This window comes from Eulemur rufifrons, chromosome 30 (genome assembly GCF_041146395.1).
Source record: "Eulemur rufifrons isolate Redbay chromosome 30, OSU_ERuf_1, whole genome shotgun sequence".
Lineage (NCBI taxonomy): Eukaryota > Metazoa > Chordata > Mammalia > Primates > Lemuridae > Eulemur > Eulemur rufifrons.
In genome coordinates, this window is record NC_091012.1 from 41,397,956 (window position 1) to 41,423,588 (window position 25,633).

The 25,633-nt window shown below is 41.4% G+C and overlaps 1 protein-coding gene across 2 annotated transcripts in view; it reads right to left on the minus strand.

Annotated features, from left to right (window-relative positions):
• The window catches only part of LOC138378120 (heparan-sulfate 6-O-sulfotransferase 2), a 321,943-nt gene that overhangs the window by 62,089 nt on the left and 234,221 nt on the right, over positions 1-25,633 (minus strand). Inside the window, exon 3 of one of the 2 annotated variants that reach the window (XM_069463423.1) lies at positions 15,388-15,420. The exons of the other annotated variant lie outside the window; for it this stretch is intronic. Coding sequence (XP_069319524.1) covers positions 15,388-15,420 — 33 coding nt within the window. The remainder of the gene's footprint in view (positions 1-15,387; positions 15,421-25,633) is intronic. 2 annotated transcript variants of the gene reach the window in all.

Sequence of the window (25,633 nt, forward strand, 5' to 3'; positions counted from 1 at the left end):
CACTTAGTGTTAAGAGCAAGCTTGGCTGCAGCCAGCCTGGCCTCTTCATCATCCTCATACAGCATGCTCATCCTGGCCTTTGTTCTCAGGGCTCACGTGGCCTGAAAAAGCAGGGCTTTCAGTGATGGCAAAAGCCTCCTAAGAAAGTACTAAAAGTGATGGGCACGGTATGGATTCTGTTATCCTGTGATCCATCTTTCACTGAAGAAATGCATTTTTGATGGAGTTGCTTTTCATACATTCTTACCATATGTACTAGTATCAGAATGTGAAGATCTGGATACATTGCAAAATGGTGTCCCAGATGCCAAAGAAGTTTCTTGAGACACCAATGTCTAATCCAATTCGCCTGGAGGGGGACCTACTGTTAGCCCATGTGCTCTCAGGCTAAACTCTTAGAGTATTATTAATATTTTTAGGAAAGATGGTAAATTGTAAGCAAAGCAGAATATCACAGTATTTTACTTCTTCCAAAAACTAATGAAATGAAATAAACCAAATACTAAAATCCATCTGTAAAGCCTCATCTTTTTGCTGCACTTAGTTTGTCCACTGAGTACATTGTTAGCTGTTTACTAAAGTCACTCACTTGCTGGCTGGGAACTTGACAAGTACTAATTATTCTCATCAGTTCCACAACCCTGCAAACAAGACCCGTGAACCTTTAAAAGTGGTAAACTTTGGCTGGGAATGGTGGCTCACGCCTGTAATCCTAGCACTCTAGCAGACCGAGGCGGGTGAGCTCAGGAGTTCGAGACCAGCCTGAGCAAGAGCGAGACCCTGTCTCTACTAAAAATAGAAAGAAATTATATGGACAACTAAAAATATACATAGAAAAATTAGCCGGGCATGGTGGTGCATGCCTGTAGTCCCAGCTACTCGGGAGGCTGAGGCAGGAAGATCGGCTTAAGTCCAGGAGTTTGAAGTTGCTGTGAGCTAGGCTGACGCCACGGCACTCTTGCCCGGGCAACAGAGTGAGATGAGACTCTGTCTCAAAAAAAAAAAAAAAAGTGGAGAAAGTCTGGGGAACACAGCGTGCTCAAAATTAGCCATAGAACTTTACTAACAGACAGGCATCCAGGAAAGTTAGGTAAGAATAGGCATGGTAGGTTATTCGAGTTTCCTCAATCCTTAAGTGTTAGAAGTTAGAAGAGTAGGCAGTCTCCACCTCTCCCTCCAATGGGAGGTTCTGTTGGGGGAGGCAGGGTAATGGTCATATGTGCAAAGCCTAACAACTGAGTTCTTCCATTTGGGCATCAGAGGCCCATTTACGGATCGTCGCACAACTGTTCTATTCCTCTGAGCCTGTGGAGGAAAGAGAGTCAGCCCAGCCAGTCAGAAAAGGCTCAGGCAAAAGGAGAGCTGCCAGTTCCTCAGTTCACCATGGCAATATCAAAAGTGAGGAGATGAATTTGTGGATGTGGCTGGTGCTCTTTTTGATTCACAGTTCACTGGTCCCCCACAACTTTGGGGGACCTATTTTTGTTAAGCCAGCATGTGCATGGATATGGCCTGCCTTTCTATCTGCAGGCCCGCCCATGTATATTTCCTACCTACCCACCTGCCTGCCTTTTCATTTACCTACCTCAAGAGTGGAACAAGGCTGGGCGCTCATGGGCGCTCACGCCTGTAATCCTAGCACTCTGGGAGGCCGAGGTGGGAGGATCGCTTGAGGTCAGGAGTTCGACGCCAGCCTGAGCAAGAGCGAGACCCTGTCTCTATTAAAAAAATAGAAAGAAATTATCTGGACAACTAAAAATATACAGAAAAAATTAGCCGGGCATGGTGGCGCATGCCGGTAGTTCCAGCTACTCGGGAGGCTGAGGCAGGAGGATCGCTTGAGCCCAGGAGTCTGAGGTTGCTGTGAGCTAGGCTGACGCCACGGCACTCTAGCCCGGGCAACAGAGAGAGACTCTGTCTCAAAAAAAAAAAAAAAAAAAAAGAGTGGAACCAGAGAGTCAGTAGATTCCATACAGTCACCTTCTAATATATCCCCTCATTTTACGATGGAGAAACTGAGGCCCAGAGAGAAGTGACCTGACCAAGATCTCTCACTGAATTTAATGATAGAGTTGGAATGTAATTTTAGCTTGGCTAATTTACACTTCCTGGTCTCTGCCCATCTCTGGCTTAGCCTCTTGCTACTCTGTGTCTCTTTATCTCTGCATATCTGTTCCTCTCTCTGTCTCTCTCTCACACACACAGGCTTAGGGAAATTAATCTTAGTTTGGCAGGTGTCTTACTTTTTCACCATTTTTTACAAATGCTCACTTCCTTACAATATAAATACCTAGTAGAGCCCCATTATTTACTGTATTGCCTCAGCTTCGAGCTTTGGTCATGTTTTGTTAATATCTCCTTTTGCTAAGAAAGTCAAACTAAGCACCTTTATTACTACACAGATGTTGCGTTCACCTGTGGGATTATTAGGAAATATCTCAAGGCTAGTTTCTTAAATTAATTTTTATGATATGTCTTCTTCCCACAAGTTGACCCTGACCTTAGGGTATTAAAAATACTGCACATAATTTCCCCACGGCAAATCAAGAATCCACTTTTAATTTGGTCCATACCTTCCAATGTAGCTTGTTGATAGTAAAAAAAGAAAGGAAGAATATTGCTTGTTTTCTCATCCTCACTTTTAAAAATAACACTGTAATCTATTGCATGTTATATACAAAATACCTTTCAACTTGAAAAGTCACTAAAAGACAGAGACTACTCTCTAGGGAAGTTTTCTAATCCTGTAGAATGTGACTCACCCCTTTCTGTTTTCTTGGGATTTATAGGAGAAGGGAAATGAGCTTATCAGGTGTGTTGGATATTCTTTCCAGTTTGTTGTCTGTTTTAGATTATAAGCTCCCAGAAGACAGGGCTATCTTAATCCTCTGTTCAGTGCCTATTTAGTGTCTGATGCAAACAGGCAATGAATCTGTGCTTTCGGCTCAGATTTGCTGCTAGAAGTGGAGCAAGTGTTGCAAAAAGAAAAAAAAGAAAGAGAGAGAAGAGAAAAGAAAATTAAGGCCAGCTCGTCACAACAGGTCAGATGGGAGTTATTCTGAACCAGTCTAGTGTTCAAGAAGAAACTACAGAATATTCCCTATAAAAGCTACCTTTCTTTTGAGACAGGGTCTCACTCTGTTGCTCAGGCTGGAGTTCAGTGGTGTCAGCTCACTGTAACCTCCACTTCATGGGCTTAAGTGATCCTCCTGCCTCAGCCTCCCGAGTAGCTGGGACTACAGGCACATGCCACCATGCCTGGCTAATTTTTCTATTTTTTTTTTTTAGAGATGGGGTCTTGCTATGTTGTCCAGGCTGGTCTTGAACTCCTGGCCTCAAGTGATCCTCCCACCTTGGCCTCCCAAAGTGCTAGGATTACAGGTGTGAGCCACCATGCCCAGCCAAAGCTTCTTATTTTGTGCTAGATCTCACTACTCTACCTGCCTTTAAAATTGGCAAAGAGATTGAATGTATGCATGTGAATCATGTTAAGGCTGCAAAGAGATTTATATATGAGATAAAGAAAATGAACACACTTGCTTCATCACTAGCTATAGTAAATCATAGGATAGTTTCCTTAGTAGCTTCTGACTCAACAACCTCAATCTAGTGTAAACTCTTTGAGGCACCGAGTGTGTATCTTTATATTAGCATACGCCATATTCCACTACAATGTTTAGTTATGTCTCCCCAATTCAACTGCAGGTCCCATAAAGGCAGGATCTCTTTATGATTCACCCCTAGTGCCTGGTACAGTGTCTGGAAGAGTAGTTGCTCAAGTAAAAACCCATTGAGAAGATCAATGCTTCTCAAAACAGGGAGCTAAAATCACACTAAAGAAGTAATTAAATGGCTATCATTGGCTTCTTTCCATTTTACAAAACCATCTCTATAAGCTCTCCTTTACTGGGGAAATTTCTAGAACAAATGGAATCACTAAAGGGAAGTGGTAGAAACCACTGAAGTTAGCACACAAAGGGTCTTCAATTCTCTTATTATGGCTTCCTTTGTCCATTCATCTCCATATTAACATTCTTGCTTATGATATTCTTTCTTTTCCTAGACTTCAATTGAGTGTATGTCATCAAAGTGGCACATTAGCATTCTTTGGATCTACTTGATACAAAATAGCATAAATGAAATTTCACTTTATTTGGGCTAATGAGATGTACTAAATTATAGGCTGTCACAATCAAATTTCATGTGTTACAGCTGTACTATATAGTTTGTACTGTCTCTAAATGTTTATTTTATATACCAACAGAACAGTTAAAGTACATTTGCCAGTGATGACAAGGGTTGACCAGAATTGAAGAGAAGCAGGGAAATAAAGACAGTGAGTGCTACTGGTAGCTACAGATGCCTAAATGATTACCAAATGACAACATCCATTGCTGGAGCCCTTTCACTGCATTTAAAAACATGGAAGTGTTTGTCACCATTGACATTCAAAAATATTACAGTTAAGTATATGTAACCCTTATTTAAGGCCAAGATCATTATTAATCAATTTGATCTTCCACTGTATATTTATGAGAACTGGCTCCATATCATTTTTGATGTTTCCCAAAATCAAATCTATCCACAAAGGATAAAGTTTGCCCCCACTGAGATTATTCCAAAGGCTACACATTCCCTACCTAGCACTCTGCTTATTTCTTTCATAACATTCATCACAATCTGGACATGTTTTATTGACTTGCTTTCTTCAGATTATCTATTTTATCCCCTACTAGAATGTAAGCTCCCTGAGAGCAGGAACTTCACTTCTCTTATTCAATTGTCATATCCCTAGCACTAAGAATAGTGCTGGCTTACAGTAGGTGCACTATAAATATATCTGTAATGACTGAAGGAATTGATCAATTAATAGTAAATATTCAATCACAGTACTGAATAATCAACAAGGTGGAAGTCCCCTCTTGGTTTCCTCAAATCTACTGAAGGCCATCACCTGTTTCCCCTCAGTCTCAAAATGACTCAGTGCCAACTGACCTGATTGCAGGCTATGGAAAGTAGTGAAAAAGTACCCAATGCCAAGACACGGAGCACCTCCTACAAGAGAAGGGAAGATCAGAGAGCCTGTGCTTGAGATTATTGCAGGACAGAAGGCAGAGAAAGAGGACTACCCCATAGCTATCCTGTTTTCACTCTGATTAGAAAGGCAGTGCTCAGGAAATCATGGTAAATTGTAGTTCATGTGGGTTGAGTCTAAAATCAACCTCAAGAGTGTTGTTTTATTTATAAATATTTTACTAGCATTGTAAAGAAGAAACTGAATATGCTCATATAGAGAGGAATAAGTGAGGCTTACCAAACTCTCCTGGTGGATGGCTTTACATGAGATTTCATGATCACTGAGTGTTAAATCATGTGGCTCTTCAATAATACAACATTGTGTGCTTTTCAGAGAATCCTCATCAAAAAGCTCCAATCCTCCTATCCTATTTCATTTTCTCATATAAGATGCCAGCATTTATAATTATAACCAATTAGTTTTTTGAGACTCTCTATTCATTTCATTCCTTATAAATTTCAGAAAAACCTCTGTTTCTTATGTAACCAGAAATGAATGCTCATTAATTAGTCAGGAAAGCTTATTTAAGCAAAAGAATATCACAGTGACCACTTTGCCCTGCACAAGTTCAGAAGGTGGGCCACTGTCTGAAAGGTGTTTGTGAGTCAGAAAATGGTTCTTGCCTAAAGCATCGTGCAATGTCCATTTTTTCCTTGTAGCTTGCATTCCTTTTCGTGCAGATAAGCTGAAATGAGCTTAAGAAACTCTTTGCCTCATGTGTCATCTGACACTGTCAAATCAATTCATAAGAAAAAAATGGAAGAAACACTATGCACAGGCTCCTCATATAGTCTCATGCGCATTTACATTTTAATATAGAAAAATCAGTAAAGGCCATTTAAAGGCCCATTTATGCCAGTTTAGGATGAGGCTGACATTCCCTGGCTGTACACAAGCAGCTTTATTTTAGGTCTCCTAACAAATGAACAATAGCTCCCAGAGAAGAGAAGGTAAACTGTGCCCTATGACCAGCAGAAATCAAGTCAGAAATTGTATTTAATAGAAGCCGTGAGAAGGAAGACCAATGTGCCGCCAAATGCCATTTACAGATGGTTTGTAGCATACCCACTGCCCAAATTAGGAAGGTTGAAAAGTTTTCAAACCACACAAGGCCTTGATGAAGCCCCCTTATAATTCCAGTGTCTGGCTGATAAGGCAAGGCTGAGCTGTCTGGAAAATCAATGGAACCCATCGGATGGCAAGCCAATGAAAGTGAAGGGACAGGAAGCCCCATGGTGCCACAGTGACAGTCATTATTTTTCCTAGGTGGAATTTTAAGATTCTGGAGAAGAGCCATTTGCCAAGTAGAAAATATTTCAACTCCGAAAGGGGAACAGAAATAATTTAGTAATTTCTAATTTGTGAAACAGTGTTCTCCATTTTACATGCACATAAGATCTCCTATGATATATAGTTGGGCTTGGAATGCCCTGGCCAAGACAGTGAGACCAAACTAAGGGAAAACATTACAGACAAAAAAACCATCCAGAATAGTGAAATAGAAAGGCAAGGGAAAGGCCACAGATACTCCTGGAAAAAGATCCAAAGTACTGAGAAACCTCCCCTCCCCCAAAGACATTTAAATCTTCTGATGGAGAATGGGCTACAGCTGTCATTAAGAATGAGCATTAAAAAGATGATGTGTCCCTTTAACTGGACATGCCCAGTCTATAGGGACAATTCTCTCTCTCTTTGTTTATTTTGGCTGAGTCTTGAGTTTAGGCTCTATTTCCAATCCAGCCACTATCTCATCTATGTCATCCTGCACTACCTGTCAGCTGGCCCAAACCCACCAACAAAACTCCCTTTACCTGTTCCTAAGGGATTTTGCCCACACCTTTGTTGATAAAGTTCTTTGAGCATAATGAATTACAAGTGCTGGCAACAAACGTAGCACCAAGAAGTAAACAGCAAAAGCAAGCAAATAGAAAGAAAAAAAAAATCAACTAATATAGTTAATTACAAATCAAGGTACTGGACAGGATTCAGCTGACTTGGGTTCTTGTCTTGCATCTGCCACTAATTAGCCGCTGTGCTTGGATAAGTCATCGTCTTGGTGTGTATCTGTTTCCTCAACTCTAGAACATAACGGCCTTTTCAATTAGAGTCACACAATACCTCCCTGTGCTATGTGTCTTCCTCACTTCTTTCCCTAAGCCCCACTCTTTTTCTATGTCAAGATGCTCTGTGACTGGAAATCACAGTTGCATTTCTTGGCGTTTCCAAATCCTCTTGGCTCCTCTTCTCCTTCAGATTTCTTTACCACAGAATCATGCTCAGCTTTTCTCTGGATTTTTTAAAAAGACTGCTTTCCTAAAATCTAGTCATGGAGCTTATTCTTGTGTTTAGAGCATGGCCAAGATTCTGAGTAATAAGTGGAATAGTAAGTGAAAACATAGAATTTTTAAAGAAGAAAGATGCAGGGTACTTAGGATCTTGGCAACGTTCTTTCTGTTCCGCCTTTTCAAACCTACTCTTCCTACTTCCCCATCTTCTCCCCTAAAGTTCAGTGGGACAGGTGGGAAGGTGTGAGGGAAGTTAGGGAAGGCAGCTTTCTAGCTCCTATTCATACTTCAGTTAGAGGGCTTGACTAGGTGCTGAGGATGACATCATGATGGCTGGAAGAATCCTGAACAGCCTCCTAAGAGTTAACATGCTTTTCTTGGCACTTAACTCACTAACAGGCAACACCTGTAGCATATCATTCTGAAACCACTCATTTTAGTGGTGTTTGGGGTTTTTTTTTGTTGTTTGTTTGTTTTTTTGAAGCTTCCCTGTAGGCAAGCAGAGAGGACAGTGAACTTCCAGATATTAGCATTTAAGATGTTCACAATTGCATCTGTGGTACTGACTTGTTGCCCTTGCTAGCAGAGGTTAAAAGAAGAAGCAATGTTTTAACTTTTTGTGACATTTACGAGAATTGTAAAGCTGGCTTTTGCCGGAAAACTTATGTGTAATACAAGTAGTTCTGATACACTGGAAAATGTTCCTACATACCCACTTTACAAAATGAAACAGAATGTTGGAAAGAGATTTTGGCTCATGGCTCTGAAAACAACTAATTGGACCACTTTAGAGCTAGAAAGAACCTTAGAGATCATCTACTTTGAGCACTGATTTTATCAATGGCTCCTCCTCCTACAGAAATAGGCAAAGCCAAATGCTTACTAACCTTTAATACTTGGATTTTTCTTTCAACAGGTAGTCTGCCTTGAGTAACAAAAATGCTCTGAGTAATCACATAAAATATCCCTAAGCAATTAGCAGGCCCATTTATATTCTATAATAGGGAAGAGAGTGAACCTGCTGAACTCTAATGCTGATGAGGAGAAGAAAAGTGTGGAACAAAAGTTTGACAAGGGGGTATGTTGGGTTATGCTTCACAACTAGCTAAGGGGAGGCGGCCAGAAGTAGCAAAATTAGAATGGGTATTGAACCCAGAAAAGCATAAAATGAGGAAACCAAAGGACCCAAAGTGTAATTGAAGTCTGTACAAAACAAGCAAAGGCAAAGAGCAAAATTCACCTCATCAGGGAGGCCTTCCCTGATCAGTCCCTACCCATCTGATCCAATTCTCTACCCAATTTGTTTGATTTTCTTCATGGCACTTATTACTCTGTAAGATAATCTTGTTCATTTACTTGCATAATTGTTTACTTTCAATTAATTTCCCTCCAACACACACACACACACACCCCACTCCTTAAGAAACACACGAATGGGAAGCTTGTCTGTCTTATTGTCCTCAGTGCCTAGAACAATGCCTGCATCATAGTAAGTAATAAGGAGATATATATTGAATGAATAAATCTGAGAAATGTAAAAGAAGTTAGACTGCGATTGATGAAAACTCTAAGAATAAAGACATTCAAGGCTCTAAATTTGAAGATGTTTTTATTACCCTAAACTCCGGTGAGAATAAAATAATGCCCCTAATTCATCAATATCTCTAACTCATTTAGGGCAGAGGAAATAAAAACACTGGTTAATATGTGCATCGTTATCATGAGAGTTTTTGGAGCCATGAGAGATCGGAAGGAGGTGCTAGCATAGTGGAATGGAGAGTGGGTGCCCTCTGTATAGCCATGGCAGGAGCTCTGGAGCATCCAGGTAGATCTCTAGGTTTACTAATCCAAGGAGGGATCCATGGGAACCTGGGAGTGACCGTAAAGGGGACTTTGAAATTGACAGTTGGCACCAAGGACTCTTGGAATTGAGACTTGCAGACAAAGCCTATGCTACATTTCTAAAGGGGAGGATGGGATGTAACCTTGAGGGCAAGGAACTCGCCCTGAGTAGGTGATTCCCATTTGTAGAGTAAAACGGTCTTTGAATACTTCATAGGCTAGTAATTCAACTGAGAGTGACTGTACTTAATTTTGGGAAGGTGGAGAACGGGACCACCCTTCTGCAAATGGGATATCATTCTCTGTGATAAAGATATCAGCCCAGAGTCTGTAGTTTCTGTAGGAATAGCTCACTTAAGACTAATTCACCTAACAATGGTACAAACATTAACCAGGATTTGTCTATCCCTTTGCTCTAATTAAGCTTTAGGGTTAGACATAATCATTCTTACTCTGGCCTGAAACACTGACAAGCCAACTTGAAATGTAAAACCCCAAAGCAATTCAATGTTTACTAAATTTAAAGGAAGTAATCAATTTCTAATTCAGATTTATGCACATTCTTTTCCCACTTTAGCACTGTCTTATTTCCCTTAAGTTCCTCTTTGGTCATTAAGAGTGTCAGCAAGGTTATGGTCACTGAACAATTTGTGACATGCTGCAGATATTTCTAGGGCAAATTAAATTGTCAATGTACCTGCACATAACTAAAGGAAAATGTATTTGCTACTTAAGGACAGAGACCCTATATGTTTTATATTCATAGCCTCATTGCTCCACAGAGAGCCTGACATATTCAGTAAATATTTGTAGAATGAATGAAAGAAAAAAAAACCTATCTACCCCTGATAGAATTGTTTGCATCCATTTAAAATCTCAGGCATACCTGACCCAGCATATGTGTTCGTGTCTATGCATGCACATGTCTCAAAATTCCCATAGGCTCATCCTTCAGGTTGAATATATCATCCTTCCCTTTGGCATGGGCGTTTCTTTAACAAAATACTCAAACAAGGTTAACCGTAATAAGTGTCCCAAGAAAGACGATTTTAATTGACATTTTTTCCAAACACACCAATCTTCCAGCACTAAATCTTCCAGCACCAATCTTCCAGTTCATTAAAAAGTGACCTCAATTTTCCTTTAGGAAAGCCGTTCCCTTCTCTATAGAAAATGCACCTTTTAAAGTTCTAATTGCCAATTGAAATCTCTAGTTCATAATAACAGAAATTCACAGTTTACTTGTGATGCTTTTCCTGGGAAGCTCATTTTAAACCACTTTGCTAACTTAGACCACTTTTACTTCACCTAGACTAATGCTCTGCACTTGTTCCTTGTTTTCAACGCTTAATACTTCTGAAGCTAGATTCCCCTATCTGCACTCCTGAAGAGGATGACAAAAGCCAGACTACACTTTCAGTCTCCTAGGATATCCTGCCCTGGAGATTCTCAGCAGGCAATTGGAAATTGGAGTTAGCCTGGAGCTCTGGAATGAATTAAGGATTGGAGAAGTCAATTTGGGAATCATTAGTGTAGAGGTTAAAGGTGAAGCTATGTGAGGAGATGAAATTACCCAGGGAGTTAACATAGCAAGAGAAGAGAAGCAGATCAACGATAGGACCTTGAGAATTGCTCCATCTAAAGGGGCAAGGGGGAGGGAAAGGCTGAGAGTGTGTGTGTGTGTGTGTGTGTGTGTGTATGTATATGGAAAAGAGATCCCAAAAAAGGAAACCTAAGGAGTGTTGAGAAGACACCAAGATAAATTATGAACACTTTCAGGCAAGCGAAGATGTTGGAAAGTGCCAGAATCTCCAAAACGGTCAAGAACACTGAGAACAGAGAAGAGGCCATTGGATTATGAAACATGGTAGTCACAGATAACCTTTTGGAACTCAGTCTTTCTGATGCCATTCTTGTGGACTCTGTGTGCCCACATGTTAGGTGTAGAGATGTATATGTAGGTACCCCAAACTACCATGAGATTAAGAAATACTATTATTATTAGGTCACTAAATATGAAATGTCCGATTTCATATCAAACGTTTAGTTAATTATATGTCAAACAAGAACCAGTACAATTAATCAAAGATGTGCCTAAACTATCAACACAGTTTTGACATCTTAACGGTAGCTTGTTTATGCCAGCAGCAAAGAAACCTGGAGAGCGAGTGGAGATGAAATCACGAAAGGCATTTTCTACGTCTTGTTGAGAATTGAATATTTTTCCTTGCAAGAAGTGGTTCAAAGCCTGGAAGAAGTGGTAGTCAGTTGGCACAAGGTCTGGTGAATACAGTGGATGACAGAGAGTTTCCAAGTCCAGTCTCTGTAGTTTGAGCAGCATTGTTTGTGCGACACGTGGTCGAGCATTGTCTTGTAAGAGGATTGGCCTGTCTTTGTTGACCAATCTTGGCTGCTTAATTGCAAGCATCCTCATCATTTCATCCAATTGGCTGCATTAGACATGCACTGTAATCAGTTGACCAGGTTTCATGAAGCTGTAGTGGATATTACCAGCACTGGACCACCAAACAGACACCATTTGCTTCTTTTGATGAATATTCAGTTTTGGACTGTGTTTCAGCACTTCATCTTTATCCAACCATTGTGCTGAATGCTTGCAATTGTCCAAAAGAATCCATTTTCCATCACATGTAACAATATGGTATAGAAATGGCTCGCTTTTATGTCATAACAGCAAAGAAAGGCAAGCTTTGAGATGATGTCTCTTCTGATGCTCATTTAATTCATGTGGAACTCATCTATCCAGATTCTTTACCTTGCCAATTCATTTCAGATGATCCAATATTGTTGGAATAGTAACGTCAAACCTTGCTGCTAATTCACACGTAGGTTGAGATGGATTCCCTTCCACTACAGCTTTCAGCTCATCACTATCCACCTTGGTCGCAGGTTGCCCACGTGGCTCATTTTCAAGACTAAAATCACCAGAACGGAACTTCTCAAACCATCAACGTACTGTGTGTTCATTAGCCACATCCTTCCCAAAGACTTTGTTGATATTTCAAGCTGTCTGTGCTGCATTTGTTCCATGATGGAACTCATATTCAAAAATAACATGAATTTTTGACTTATCCATGGTTTCACAAAAACTGCTCTAAAAAAATTCGAAAGATAATCGCAAGCCAAACCGTGCATTTGAAAAAAATGAGGGTGTACCCTCACAATAAAAATAAAACCAGGTGTCAAAGTGAAATGTCAGAGATATCAACTGTCAAACTTAGTACTTAAGGAAATCAGACATTTCATACTTAATAACCTAAATAGTATCCAGTGAGGCTGGTACTGGGTATACCAGACAATGATGGCAATAACTACTACCATTTATTGACTATTTACTATGTGCCAGGAACAATGCTAAGCACTTAACATGCACGATCTCATTTTAATGTTCAAAACAACTCTATGGTTTACATGCAAGAAAACTAACTGAAGCCAACAGAACAGAACTAAATTCCCAAGGTCACACAGCTAGAAAGTGGCAGTGCCAGATTGGACCCAAGATTGGTTTGACTCTAAAAGCACATACTCTCAGTTGCTGCAGTAATACTTCCACTATGCTAAGGTTAGGTAATCTATGCATAAGGGGAAGAGAGCTGATATTAGTTGAATGTCTCATTGCCAGGTGCTTTACATAGAACATCTCCTTTCACACCTATACCATCAACATTATGGCTATATTTAGGTAAACCTTACGAGGGCATATTTAAAGAATTCTGATTCAGCTCTTTGGAAAATAAGTTGAAGCTATATGATTCCAAAACAATCGTTTATAATTCAAATGTATTTACTATAATTGTTCCCAAGGGTTTGAAAGTTTAAAAAGAGTGTGGAATTATTGATTTGGTGGTTGTTACTGAGATTCAAATTACTGACAAACTCATAGGAAAAATGAAGGAATTTGACAGGATGATCTTAAAGGTCCCCTCCAACCTTGATTTTTTTATGATTCTTAGATGTAGGTCTAATGTCAATAATTTTAAAGATATGGAATATAAAGCAGAATGTAAATGCAGCAGCAGAACTGGTTGGCATGTCAGCATCCTTTTATTCATTAAGTATATAGAAGTTTATGGTTCAAACATTATAAAAATAAGTCTTTGGCTTTCAAGGCTTTGATTGCTAAATTAAAACAGAAGCTTGGAAACTCCATCACAAAATGATACACTGAAAATCCAACCAAATAATTTGCTTACAACCAACTGCAGACCTTATGATACAGTTGGCTATAGGAAAGAGAGAGAGAGACAAAGAAAGAGAGAGAGTGACAAACATTCTGACAATTAATGTTTTTGCTGTCTATAGAAAAACAAATGAGGTTCTGGTCTGAAGCAATTAGTACCGCTGTTAATTGTGCATGTGTGTAGCGATAATACTAGGCATTTGGGATGGCTTCCAGTGATTGTTCCTTTCTTTCTCTGGATTACAAAAATCCATTCAGACAACTAAAATATAGCAAGTACTTATGCAGACTGTTAATTATGAAGCAGAGATAATCATAATCTTGTACATTTATGAAGCCACATATTACCAAATGAATTGTTGCTTCATTATTCTACTAGTGGTTGAAAAATATGCTAGCCTGGCAAAAGGTTTTCATATATCATTCAGTTCACCAGAATTCAAAAATGGCACCATTGGTATTTACCAAAATGGTTTCTTTCCCATCTTACCACCTGCACTCCTCTCTTCTTTCTCACTAACACACACCAGGTATCAGTTGCTCGGAAAATAACTTCTGGTCCAACTGATCAGCACCATGATAAAGATGGAGTATGTCAGGATTTGTTTACATAACAAAACTGTTATACAGAGATGGTGCTATCATGTAGTACATTTTAAAGCAAAAATAAAACAAAGTCCTTAAGATTTCCCCCATAAAAGCAATTATAGGGATATTAGCTCCTATGTTATTAACCATCCTCTTAATGGTCATCCACTTCATTTTATTTCACAGATGAGGAAATCAAGGCTCAGAGCAGGGACAGGACTTGATGAAAGCCACCCCACTAGTTAGTAACAGAGCCTAGTACTCTGGCTAACATGACCCATCCAATCAATCTATGAGCTTTAAATGCCCTCCCATGCTAATATTGTGTGATTAGGTGTCTGTGTGTCTATACCATTTGTCTCAACGAATTATAATCTGGCTATAAAATTAAACACTGAATTTACTATTCTCGGCTTTCAAGTAAATCCGCTGTGGCCCTAATGGGAATACGGAAGCCCAGCTGCTAAAAGCTAAACGGGGCATCCCCAAAATGGCCCATCTAGTCTATTTTACTGGGAGTCTGTCCTTGTGGAGGAATGCCAAAGCTACAGCCTTTGCTCTCACTAACCTATCTGGCCAGGGAGCACAGGATGAGATGTAGGTGGTAGGAAGAGAAAGCAGACACACTGGTAAATACTTCTGGAGCCAATACGCCTACCACAGGCCAAATACAGTACTGGTGAGCATCATGACCTTAGAAAACAATGTGCCAAGCAACTAGAGCACACATTTAAAAAATGGCTTATGATTCTCTGCTGGCAAAATGATGGTGGAAGCTCATGGCAACAGTCGTTGCCGGCAACATTCCTGGTGTCCCCCTCCCCCACAGAGAGGAACTATCTTCTGTTTGATTAGATTCGCTCTCCTGCAGGGTTCATGTCATGAAGGCCTCTGGCCTGTGGGATTACTCTATCTTGCAAGTCTACATGTTTACATACTTTAAAAGCCCTGATATCTTCCAATAATTGATTTCCCTTCAATGAAATGCTGACCTAGTTGTTCCCTAAACCACGGTTCTGCCTAGGGACAGGCAGATGTGCCTGAAGCACTGTGAGGAACGCTATTGATGGTTGAGGTCTTCTTAACAACACACTCTACTGTGACATTGTATTTCAGCAAAAAGAGAAAAAGGAGCTACTGACCTACTGCCCACCTGTCTGGGCTGGTGGCCCTGAACATTCATCCCACTTCTGAACTAGGTCAGCCTTCAGAACTGAGACTACATGCCTGGGTGGTTTCAGCTGTTTTAAACTAAAAAAGAGCCCTGGGAAGAATATGTCCCAGTCAAAACTTTAACTATTTGTTATACTAAAATTAAACTGGCAGGCAAGTGCAGAGTCTATTTATTCTAGCTTACTTGGGTTCAGTCAAACTAAAAATACATCGTTACTTACCTTGCTGCATCTAGAATCTGAAAAATCCTCCACCTGTTAAAGGAACAGTAAAACCAGTTGCTAGCAAGAGCTTGGTAAGAGAGGAGTTAAAATAATAAAAGTTTTCCATTTCGCTTTGGTAGCATATTTTTCCAGCCTCCCAAACCACGGGGAAGCAGCTCATGGGTGGCTTCCCCACTTTGCTCCCCATTGGCTCCTCTCAAATAGTGGGGAGATTCTGAATCAGAAGGGTGAAAGAGGCAAGGCAGCACTGAGAGCCAGCCCCCTGCAGGGCTATGGGTTGGGAATGATGGATCTACCACTCACTCATGCTAATTCCATTCGCTTTCACAAAGAGCGATGGCAAGCAATCTAAGCAAAAAACAAAAGCCAATAACCCCAAAACCAACCCACCCCACCCCTGTGGCAACACTGAAATGGAAATGCCTGATTGAAAGGACCTGGGAGGAATTTACAGGAATTTTTCATACTATCAAGAACATATGAAACACAAATAACAAAAGGAAAAAGGAGAAAAGAACGATTAGATTTTGCTGATGCTCTTTCAAAAGATGAAAATTCAAAGTGCACACAAAGTAATATATAAATCACCTCTCTAGTCCCTTCCACCCAAACACAAGACATCCATCAAAGTAAGCAATGTCTCTCCATTCAAAAAACTTGCTTAGCTATTTTTATAATATATGTGTTAAGGGTCACAAAACACTAATTCTACTGTGTGAATTTCTGATATTAGCAGGCAGGAACTGTAAAGTTTTACACAGGTCAGTTGCTAATTTCAGGGTGCAAACGCATTCAGTTAATTTTTTGTTTTTTTTTTTTCTTATTATGCCAGAACAAGGAGTATTACAATGTAGTAACACTTTTGTGCCCCAAATGGGTTATATGGCTTGTGTATTTTCTTGGAAGAAATGTTTCTTTACATCAAATACGTTTGCAGGCTTTAGAAGTGAGTTAAGAGAGTCTTTTAATAGCATGGCTGGCGGCAGAGCTTTTGCATCACCGTTTGAGAAGCAACAAATCCCTCTTTTATCATCACTCCCTAATGTGGTTAAGCCCTCATTCCCTGGTTCTGAGTTAAGACTGTTGGGGAAGCAAGTGTTATGAGAAACAAAAGCAATATACTTGGTGAGCCCTAACATTGGGTCTGTTAGACAAGACACCCCCATTAGCTGACTTACCATCCAGAGCCCCATGTGCCCGTCTTCTATTCTAGCTGCAAGAAAGAAGTAATCTACAGTGTACTGACCTACCCCATGAGTTAGATTCCTACACAGTGAAGAGAGGCTCGGATCCCTTCCATGTGCCTGGCCTTGTGAACAACATACAACACAACTTTGGGTGAAAAACACAAACAAAAAAAAATAAAACATTTATAAAAGGAAAACATAAAGCCATATGTTGATTCTTAGTATCAGAAAATCCCAAAGTCAAGTACTCAGCACTTTCCAAAGCTGTAATTTTCATTTTATTGTACTTATAATAGAAATGTTCAAATACTATAAGTATATACATAATTGATTTAGGAGGACTGGATCAAATTGAACTTTAATCACAGAACTATTATTGCTCTTGAGGTTTTTTTTTTTTTTTTTTTTTTTTCTATGTAAACTTCTTGACTGCCTATCAAAGTTTTCTTAATGATTGCACTGAGAAGACTTTTGGAAGCGCATTGCCTTACCTGGAGTCCAGATGGGCAGAAGTGGAGTATTCAATGATGATCCATGCAGATATTGTAGATGCATCAATCAAAAGGGCGGACAGTCATCAGAAGTGAACCAAAGGCCAGGGAGAAAAGGTAAAAAAAAAAACAAAAAAACAGAGATATACCAATTAGAAGAAAATCAATTAATTTTAAGAACCCATCTTATGTACACACAATCTCTTCGGGAAGGTTCTTAAGTGGAAACCTTTAAAATGACACTTTAATCATGACATTTTATTCAAAAATGTTCAGGTATGAGGATATAGCAGTGAATAAAACAGAAGAAAATCCTTATTTCCACGGAGTTTACAATTTTATGGAACATTTTTAGGCCATCTGCTTGCCACAGAAACTGTGTGTACTGTATGTTACCAAATTCTAGGAAAGAGTATCTCCCTTTTTAATTTATGCCTTTATTTATGTGTGGACAACATACGGAATGACATCAGATTTCACATTTGCATTAGAAAGAATTCTCTTTCTGATTGGAAGGGACATTATAAATCCATGATTTCTCCTTGTGGAAAGCCCTCCGAACAAGCTGTAAATCAGGTTTCTTTACAGCCAGACCATTTGCTGCTCACAGACTGCCACACGCTTGCACCTTGAAATGCTGCAAAAACAGGAAGTCTCCAAATGGCAATTTCAGAATATTATAGTCCCACATCCCAACAGAGTTTTTCTCATTGGTGGCTGTCATGTTCTGTAACAGCTGGCCCAGGTGGCACTCTTGAGATGGGATTCATCAGCCCTCAGCAAGCCACATCCCGGGAAAGCAACAGCAGTTAGTGGCCAAAGGAGCTGTGGTTATCATGCCCATGACCCAGCCACTGGCTGGACAAGAAGCCATAAGAATAACCTTCCTCTGGGTCAAGTTCAAGAAGATGTGACTAGCCCTCATATGACAGCAACTGCCTGAGTGTCAAATTAATAGGGAAAGCAAAAGATGAAAATGAAGGGAACGCATATGTATCATCAGAGGAATGGGAACATGGGGGAAACTTGGGAGTCCAAAAATTCCAGAGGCAGATTCATCCTAACCAGGAACTCAAAGCTATGACAGCTACCCTTGGCATTTACATTCTCAGGGTTGGTGCTTAGGGCTTCAGAAATAAAAGTGAAGCTATTCACTTTGATATTACTTGCCCAAATTAAGACCTAGGAAAAACAGGATGGTGTAAAAATCCAAGAGCCTTTGACTGAGAATCAGGATCCCTGGTTTCTAATCCAGGTTTTACCAATGACTCATTTGATCTTGGGAAAATTCTCTTCTCCACTCTCTCAGGGAAGTGTATGAAATGAAGGAGTTTGACAAGGTGATTGCTCAAAATCCCCCAGTCCCACTATGCTTTAATTCTCTAAGAGCATTCCCTTTCATTTTGGTGCCAAGTTAGTGAAAAGTATACCAATCTCTAGTCATTTTCTCAGTACAACATGCTATTAGTAGTTCAGAGAGCCCAGAGCCCAGAGCCCAGCTTTCTGAGTTTATGAGTAAATGAGAATATGGCCAAAACAATAATGGCCAAATTGTAATGTGAACATCCTTCTGTCCAGGGCAACAGCTTTGTTTATTTGAAACACAGAGAGGCTGCTTCTTTATGATGAAAAATTTATTCAAGGAAACTTCATTGAGAAAAACAAGAAAAAGCTAATTGATGAACAAATTTACTCTCTCCATTTCTTTTTCTGTTCATGCAGATTCTTTGCCTGACAGAAACCTGGGATGTTGGTAATGGCTATCCCTCAGCAGAGACCTCCACAGCCACACACTTCCAGATTAAGGCTAGAAAGATGCTCAGATTTTGTGAAAGGTATTAAAAAACAAAACAAAAAAACAGGCCAGGCGCAGTGACTCACGCCTGTAATCCTAGCACTCTGGGAGGCCGAGGTGGGAGGATCGCTCAAGGTCAGGTGTTCGAGACCAGCCTGAGCAAGAGCGAGACCCCGTCTCTACTAAAAATAGAAAGAAATGATCTGGACAACTAAAAATATATATAGAAAAATTAGCCGGGCATGGTGGCACATGCCTGTAGTCCCAGCTACTCGGGAGGCTGAGGCAGGAAGATCGGCTTGAGCCCAGGAGTTTGAGGTTGCTGTGAGTGAGGCTGACGCCACAGGACTCTAGCCAGGGCAACAGAGTGAGACTCTGTCTCAAAAAAAATAAAAATAAAATAAAATAAAATAAAAACCCACACCAACACTGTACTGGTCTGGAAATCTGTGGCAGATAATATACTCTGTGGGAAATAATTGCCTACCACTGTTCCAGAGCTGCCAAGCAAATGGCCCATACAACCTCTCTGGTTTCCAACACTGGACTGGTTTGCTCACCCTCCATCCAACTCCAACACTAAGAGCTGCTGTGGTTTTGATTTTCTACATTCTCCCCACTCCCTTCTACCTTCATCCTGGTCTCAACTCGGACACTGTTGCTCAGTAACCCACCACTTCGTTTTGTACCTCAGGCAACCTTCCTCATTTGGTCTCTGAAGGCCAAATGCAGTATATCCCAGTGGGAAAAAACCTTATCATCCTGCATGCTAAATTTGGTCCCCATAGATGAGAAGGGGACCCATGCACCAAAGTCCCAGGCTTGTTCAAACCGGTGGAGGCAAATGGAGTAGCCAGACAAAGGGCCTGGATTTGCTTAAGGCCCTAGGCAAAATAAGCTACCTGTCTTTTTACTAGCAAAGTGTTAAAATGCTTGGCCTCAGCCTTTTACTTATGCACAGGCCTGAGAGGTTGTGTGGGGCTATGAAATAAGCCCAGGAGTCCCACAGACTGGGTTTTAGTCCAGGCTCTTTCATTTACTAACTGCACGACACTGCAAAGGTGATTTAATCTCTCAGCCTGATTTCCTCACCTACAAAACGGGGACAAGTATGGTGCCTACACCATTGATGATATTCAGCATATTTAACAACAGATATGGCATGTACACTGACCAATCAGAAAGGAAGCCAGCCCAATCAGAGCAGAAACCTACAGTAAACAATCTGTATAGGCAGGCCAATGCGTCTGCTCTAGAAGGCAGGGAAGGTACTTGTGAAGATTAGATGAGATCATGAATGTAAACCCTGTAGCAGAATACCAGGTCCAGAGTCAGTATGCCATAGATATTATGCATGATTACTTTCATCTATGGAGGAAGACCAACAAGAGAATTGTCCAGAAGGACAGTGAGTCTGTGGGAGGCCAGGGACACAGCTCCCAGCCCCCATTACCACCTTGCTGACCTGGGAAAAGAAGGTGCTTTTCAAAGCCTGTGCTTAAAGACACCTGCATGTAAAAGGCCACTTCGAAAGCAACTGTGTTATTGATATGAGGGAAGGGTGTTCCCTACATCTGTGTTCTACTGTTTGACTGCTCTGTGTTCTTCCTTTTCCCATGCCAACTCCACTCCATTTAGAACAACTGTGAAGTCCCCTGAGTTTGTCTTAACTGCTCCTTTCACAGTGTCTGCCCTCCCCCAAGATTCTAAATCTGGATTCCACACCCACCCTCATGTCCTTTCTTTCCCTGCCAGTTGACAAGGATTTTAATCTGATCTTTGTTTGGGGCAAGAGCACCTCAAGGCTACAGAGCCTTCTTGACTCTCTATTGGTTCGCTCTCCAGTCCTATGACATTTAGAAAGGACGTATTTTTGATAGGGATTTGTCCCCATATTTCTCCATTCATACCACCTAAATGACACAATATATAACACAGGGCTATTCTAGTTAGGTCAAAAACCCTTTGGTTAATTGCCACTGGTCACTTATTCCCTAGAGTCAATGTAGGTGGGGAGAGATAAATATAGCACATAGTAACAGAAAGAGGCCTGGACGAGAAGTCAAAAACTGAGGTCCCCATGCCAGCTCGGCCATTAACCGCCTATGAAAGCCTGGGCAAGCCCATTCCCAAATGGGGAAGATGGCTGTCTGTTTCCCTGTCTCCAAAGTGAGGGTGTTGGACTAAGCACTTCCCCAAAGACCCCTGTTCACTATTACTTTCTAAGATTTTATAATGAATTTGACTCAGTCAAGAACATTCCTGTGAAGTACAGCTCGGGTTCTTACAAACCGTGATTTAGAGACACTCCTGCATTTCTCTAACGAATTCTGGGGCCAAAGTCAGAATAGGTAAGTTTGTCATCAGTGTCCCACTCTTCCCATCAGGTCCCTAGTCCTCTCACTGGCTCCTCGGGGAATAAACTGTACATGAGCATGCCTGAGATTCTGGCTAGTGCCTACCACACAAGATAAGTTAGGAGTCGCCTAAATTGGACATAATAAGCCAATTTGAGGGGACCTACTGATGGCTTAGTGTGGTAACTCTCTGAGGTTATATTTGGGCTAGGCCAGAAAGCTAAAGGAATGACTAATGTGGGCAGATCAGCCCCTCTGGGCTTGAAAATCTTTTCGGTACCATCTCTAGTGACAGCATGGAGTCACCTTCTATCCCGAGTTGTGCCTACCACATCTTGGTGTGTGAGTGTGTGTGTGTGTGTGTGTGTTTGTGTGTGTCACTCAGGCTGGACTGCAGTGGCATGATCATAGCTCACTGCAACTTTGCACTCCTGGGCTCAAGTGATCCTCCTGCCTCGGTCTCCTGCGTAGCTGGGACCACAAGCATGCACCATCACATCCAGCTAATTTTTAAATTTTTTGTAGAGACAGGGTTTCACTATATTGTCCAGGCTGGTCTTGAACTCCTAGCCTCATGTAATCCTCTGGCCTCAGCCTCCCAAAGTGCTGGGATTACAGGCATGAGCCACCATGCCAAGCCTCACATTTTGTTTGATTCAGAATTCAAGTGGATGCTATTAATAGAAACAACTGATATTGAGAGTTCTTTCTGCAATCATCAGTCATAGACTCTGAGGGTTGGGAGATGTCGTCTAGTGATCTTTTAGAGACCATTAGTGTCACTCAACCCTTCCCTGACCCTGAGACATTGAGGGGGCAGGGACTTGCCACAGATCACATCAGTGGCAGAGCCAAGACCAAGTCTATTGGTCCCTTTCCTTAACAGCTCATCTCACCCACTTTGTGTCCACCAGAGCCTGCCCAGGGTCAGCAGGCAAGCAAGCACCTGCTGTCCCAATCACACAACCCTTCAGAACAACTTACAGAGCAAGGGCTGCAAAACACTGGGAAAACAACCATAAAAGACCCCAAGGATTCTAAAGTCTTCTTTTCCAGTAGCTGTTAAATCGTAAACACATTTCCCTACGCCTCTCTCTCACGTTTTGTTTTCTGCCTAAATGTGCTTTTACTACATCACATGGTAACAATCAGTGATTCTTACATGTCTTCCATTTTGAGAAATAATGCCTAATACCTGGGCCCTGAATTGCCAAAACTCAACCACATTCTGGAAACAAAGTGGATCTGATGAGGCAGATTCCTGAACAGCCCTTTTCAAATAGTGTTTTCTAATCAATTCTCAGTTGCCGATGTGTAGTCTAGGCTGTTTGTTGTCTGAAGTCCTTATGGAAACCACCCCTCCTCTTCCCCTCATTCCCACCCTGGCCCACTAGATTTTAGTAAAAATCTTCCATTTTTGACATCATAAGAGTGCCCTCTAGTGCTGATTTAATTAAGAATCGGGAGACAGAGATTCTTGCTGCCCTGGGAAATGAATTTGTCTATAACTTGTCATTGGCTATGGCAGGATATATTCTTTCTGAAAGCATTTCTATAACACCTATGTGGAAATTTAGTCTTTCAGAATGGGGTGAACAAACAAAGCAAAGCAAAAATTAAAACCGGAGGACTATAAAAGAAAACCTGGCTTGTCCTCTCTCCTGAGAAGTATTCCCACTTATGATGTGGGGGTGCTAGTTGAGTTATAAAATAAGGCACACAGACACAGGCCAACTTCATCAATTGAAACTTGGAGGCAATATTCATATGTGTTTTAGAATTCTTCTAATGCAAACATCTGTATTTGTATGGTAGGTTCCAGTGATGCATTGCCTCAACTTGGTCACATTTTACAGTACATTTCTTTGAAGAAAGTTAAGAACCAATAAGAATCCCTTAGAAATTTTCTGGGTGTGACAGGGCTTGATTTCTGTTAATAAGGGCCTGAAAAAGTTTCACTTACAATATAAATATAAGTGTGTATGTTGGGAGTTATTTTGTCCCATTTTATTTCCATGTTTCAGCTTTTTGGGTCTCGAAGTTCAACAATGATGCTATTTCTGCACTGGTTCAAATCAGCAGAATGAGGTGGCGCATGCCTGTGGCCCCAGCTACTTAGGAGGCTAAGGCAGGAGGACTGCTTGAGCCTAGGAGTTCAAAGTTGCAGTGAGCTATTGTCACTGCACCTTTTGCAGTTAGCTTCGCAAGGGGCAGCTACTTTATTGAATCTCAAATATTTTATGTGGACACAGACAAAGGATGGCAAGCTGCCAGCACAAGACAGCTGCTTCATTCACATTTTCACACTTTTAAAACACAGAGAATGAAAAAGTCCCTAACAAGTAATGATTTGGCCAGTGCTAAAATCAGGATTCAGATCATTCTCAGGAAATGTTCAGACCAGTCACTAACAGGATCAGACAATAGAGACACATGGAAAATGTCCGTTCTGGATATATGTCACCTGCTTTCAGCAAGGAGCTTAGGTCTCTGCTGAAGTCATTATGGGAAGCACTGGATTTGGTCTAAAACAACTTCCTTCAAGCAAGCCCAAAGCAAAAAGCGATTCATGGGTCTGGCAAGAGGCCATGTGCTCGAGTGGAGTGAGCATAGGCACTGGTGCTGACAGAACTGTGTTCAAATCCAAGCTCTTCTACTTTTCTTTGGTCGCCTCAAACCTGCCAGCTTCATTTTTCTCAAGAAAACTGTGACTTCCTTGTGATCTCTGATAATTCCTAACAGAGGGCACAAACCAGGTGATCAATAAAACCTGCTGGATTTAATATAACCGACGGTTGATGAAAATATGAAAAATACCCCACGTACTCACGTTTCCAAAGATCTAAGTGTTTGGAGTCAAGTAAATGAAACATCTGGATGGTGGACGTCATTGCCAAAAATCTGTGATAAAGACTTTAAGACACCGCTGTTCTTGCCCACATGTACCTTGCCAGTCGATATAAGAAGTCCACATGTCCAGGGTTGTGCTTGAAACCCCAGGCTAAACAGCTCTTTCTGTTCAGGAGGCATAATTTTCATAACTGGATTAATGCTGCTGCTATTGATGGAGGTGATAAGGAAAACTCCCATCTATTGCTTGGCACAGCAGCTGCCTGAGACCCCCACCCCTCACAGAGGACCCACATTAGCATATCACTAACCTAACACCTGGGACATTAACATATCACTGACCTAACATTTGGCACATCAGCATAACACTAATCCTATAGCCTGGAGCAGACACTAAGCATTACCTGGCCAGCATTGTCACCTGAGACCCTCCTCCCCTAGGATCACCCCAACTTAATAAAAATGGGAAAAATTGGGTGGACGGGGCTCAGAATTTGGTGGCGAGACCCCTCTGAGCCCGCTGGCAAATAAACCTTGATTCTCCGACTCTCCGCGTGCCGCTCGGTTTGTCCTCGGGACCACTCGCTGTAACACTTGCTGTAACAGAGGCACTGTTTTTGAAAAATCATGACCAGTTCAACAGTTTTGTGGGCTTCAGACATCTTTTTAATGTGAGGGATGTAATGCCATTGTTAGGGCAACGCCTTTGTTTCTCTGAGGAAACGGGTCTCCTTTTATTGCAGGATTCTCAGTTTCACGTCTTACCTATACTTTCAAAACCAGGACTAAAAATACTCAATGCTTTTGCCCCAAGAATACAAAATATGGAAAAATGCTTGCCAAATCACTTCAAGGAATACGCAGAAACTTTTCTAGAATTGTTGGAAATTATACCTGTAGAGCAGGAAGGAAAACAGTAACTCCATGACAGACTGGACCTCCTAGGATAGGCCTAAGTTTCGGTTTCCCCAACGCAGGCCCTCCCCCTCCCCGGAATGCCACTAGTAACAACTGAAAGCCCCGGCTTGGAAACTGGCCAATCAGGAGTCAAAGCCCTGGCTTGGAAACTGGCCAATCAGGAGCCAGAGCCCCGGCTTGGAAACTGGCCAATCAGGAGTCAAAGCCCCGGCTTGGAAACTGGCCAATCAGGAGCCAGAGCCCCGGCTTGGAAACTGGCCAATCAGGAGTCAAAGCCCTGGCTTGGAAACTGGCCAATCAGGAGCCAGAGCCCCGGCTTGGAAACTGGCCAATCAGGAGCCAGAGCCCCGGCTTGGAAACTGGCCAATCAGGAGTCAGAGCCCTGGCTTGGAAACTGGCCAATCAGGAGCCAGAGCCCCGGCTTGGAAACTGACCAATCAGGAGCCAGAGCCCAGGCTTGGAAACCAGCCAATCAGGAGCCAATACTATCAGCTACTTTTTTTTTTTTTTTTTTGAGACAGAGTCTCACTCTGTTGCCTGGGCTAAAGTGTCATGGCGTCAGCCTAGCTCACAGCAACCTCAAACTCCTGAGCTCAAGCGATCCTCCTGTCTTAGCCTCCCGAGTAGCTGGGACTACAGGCATGC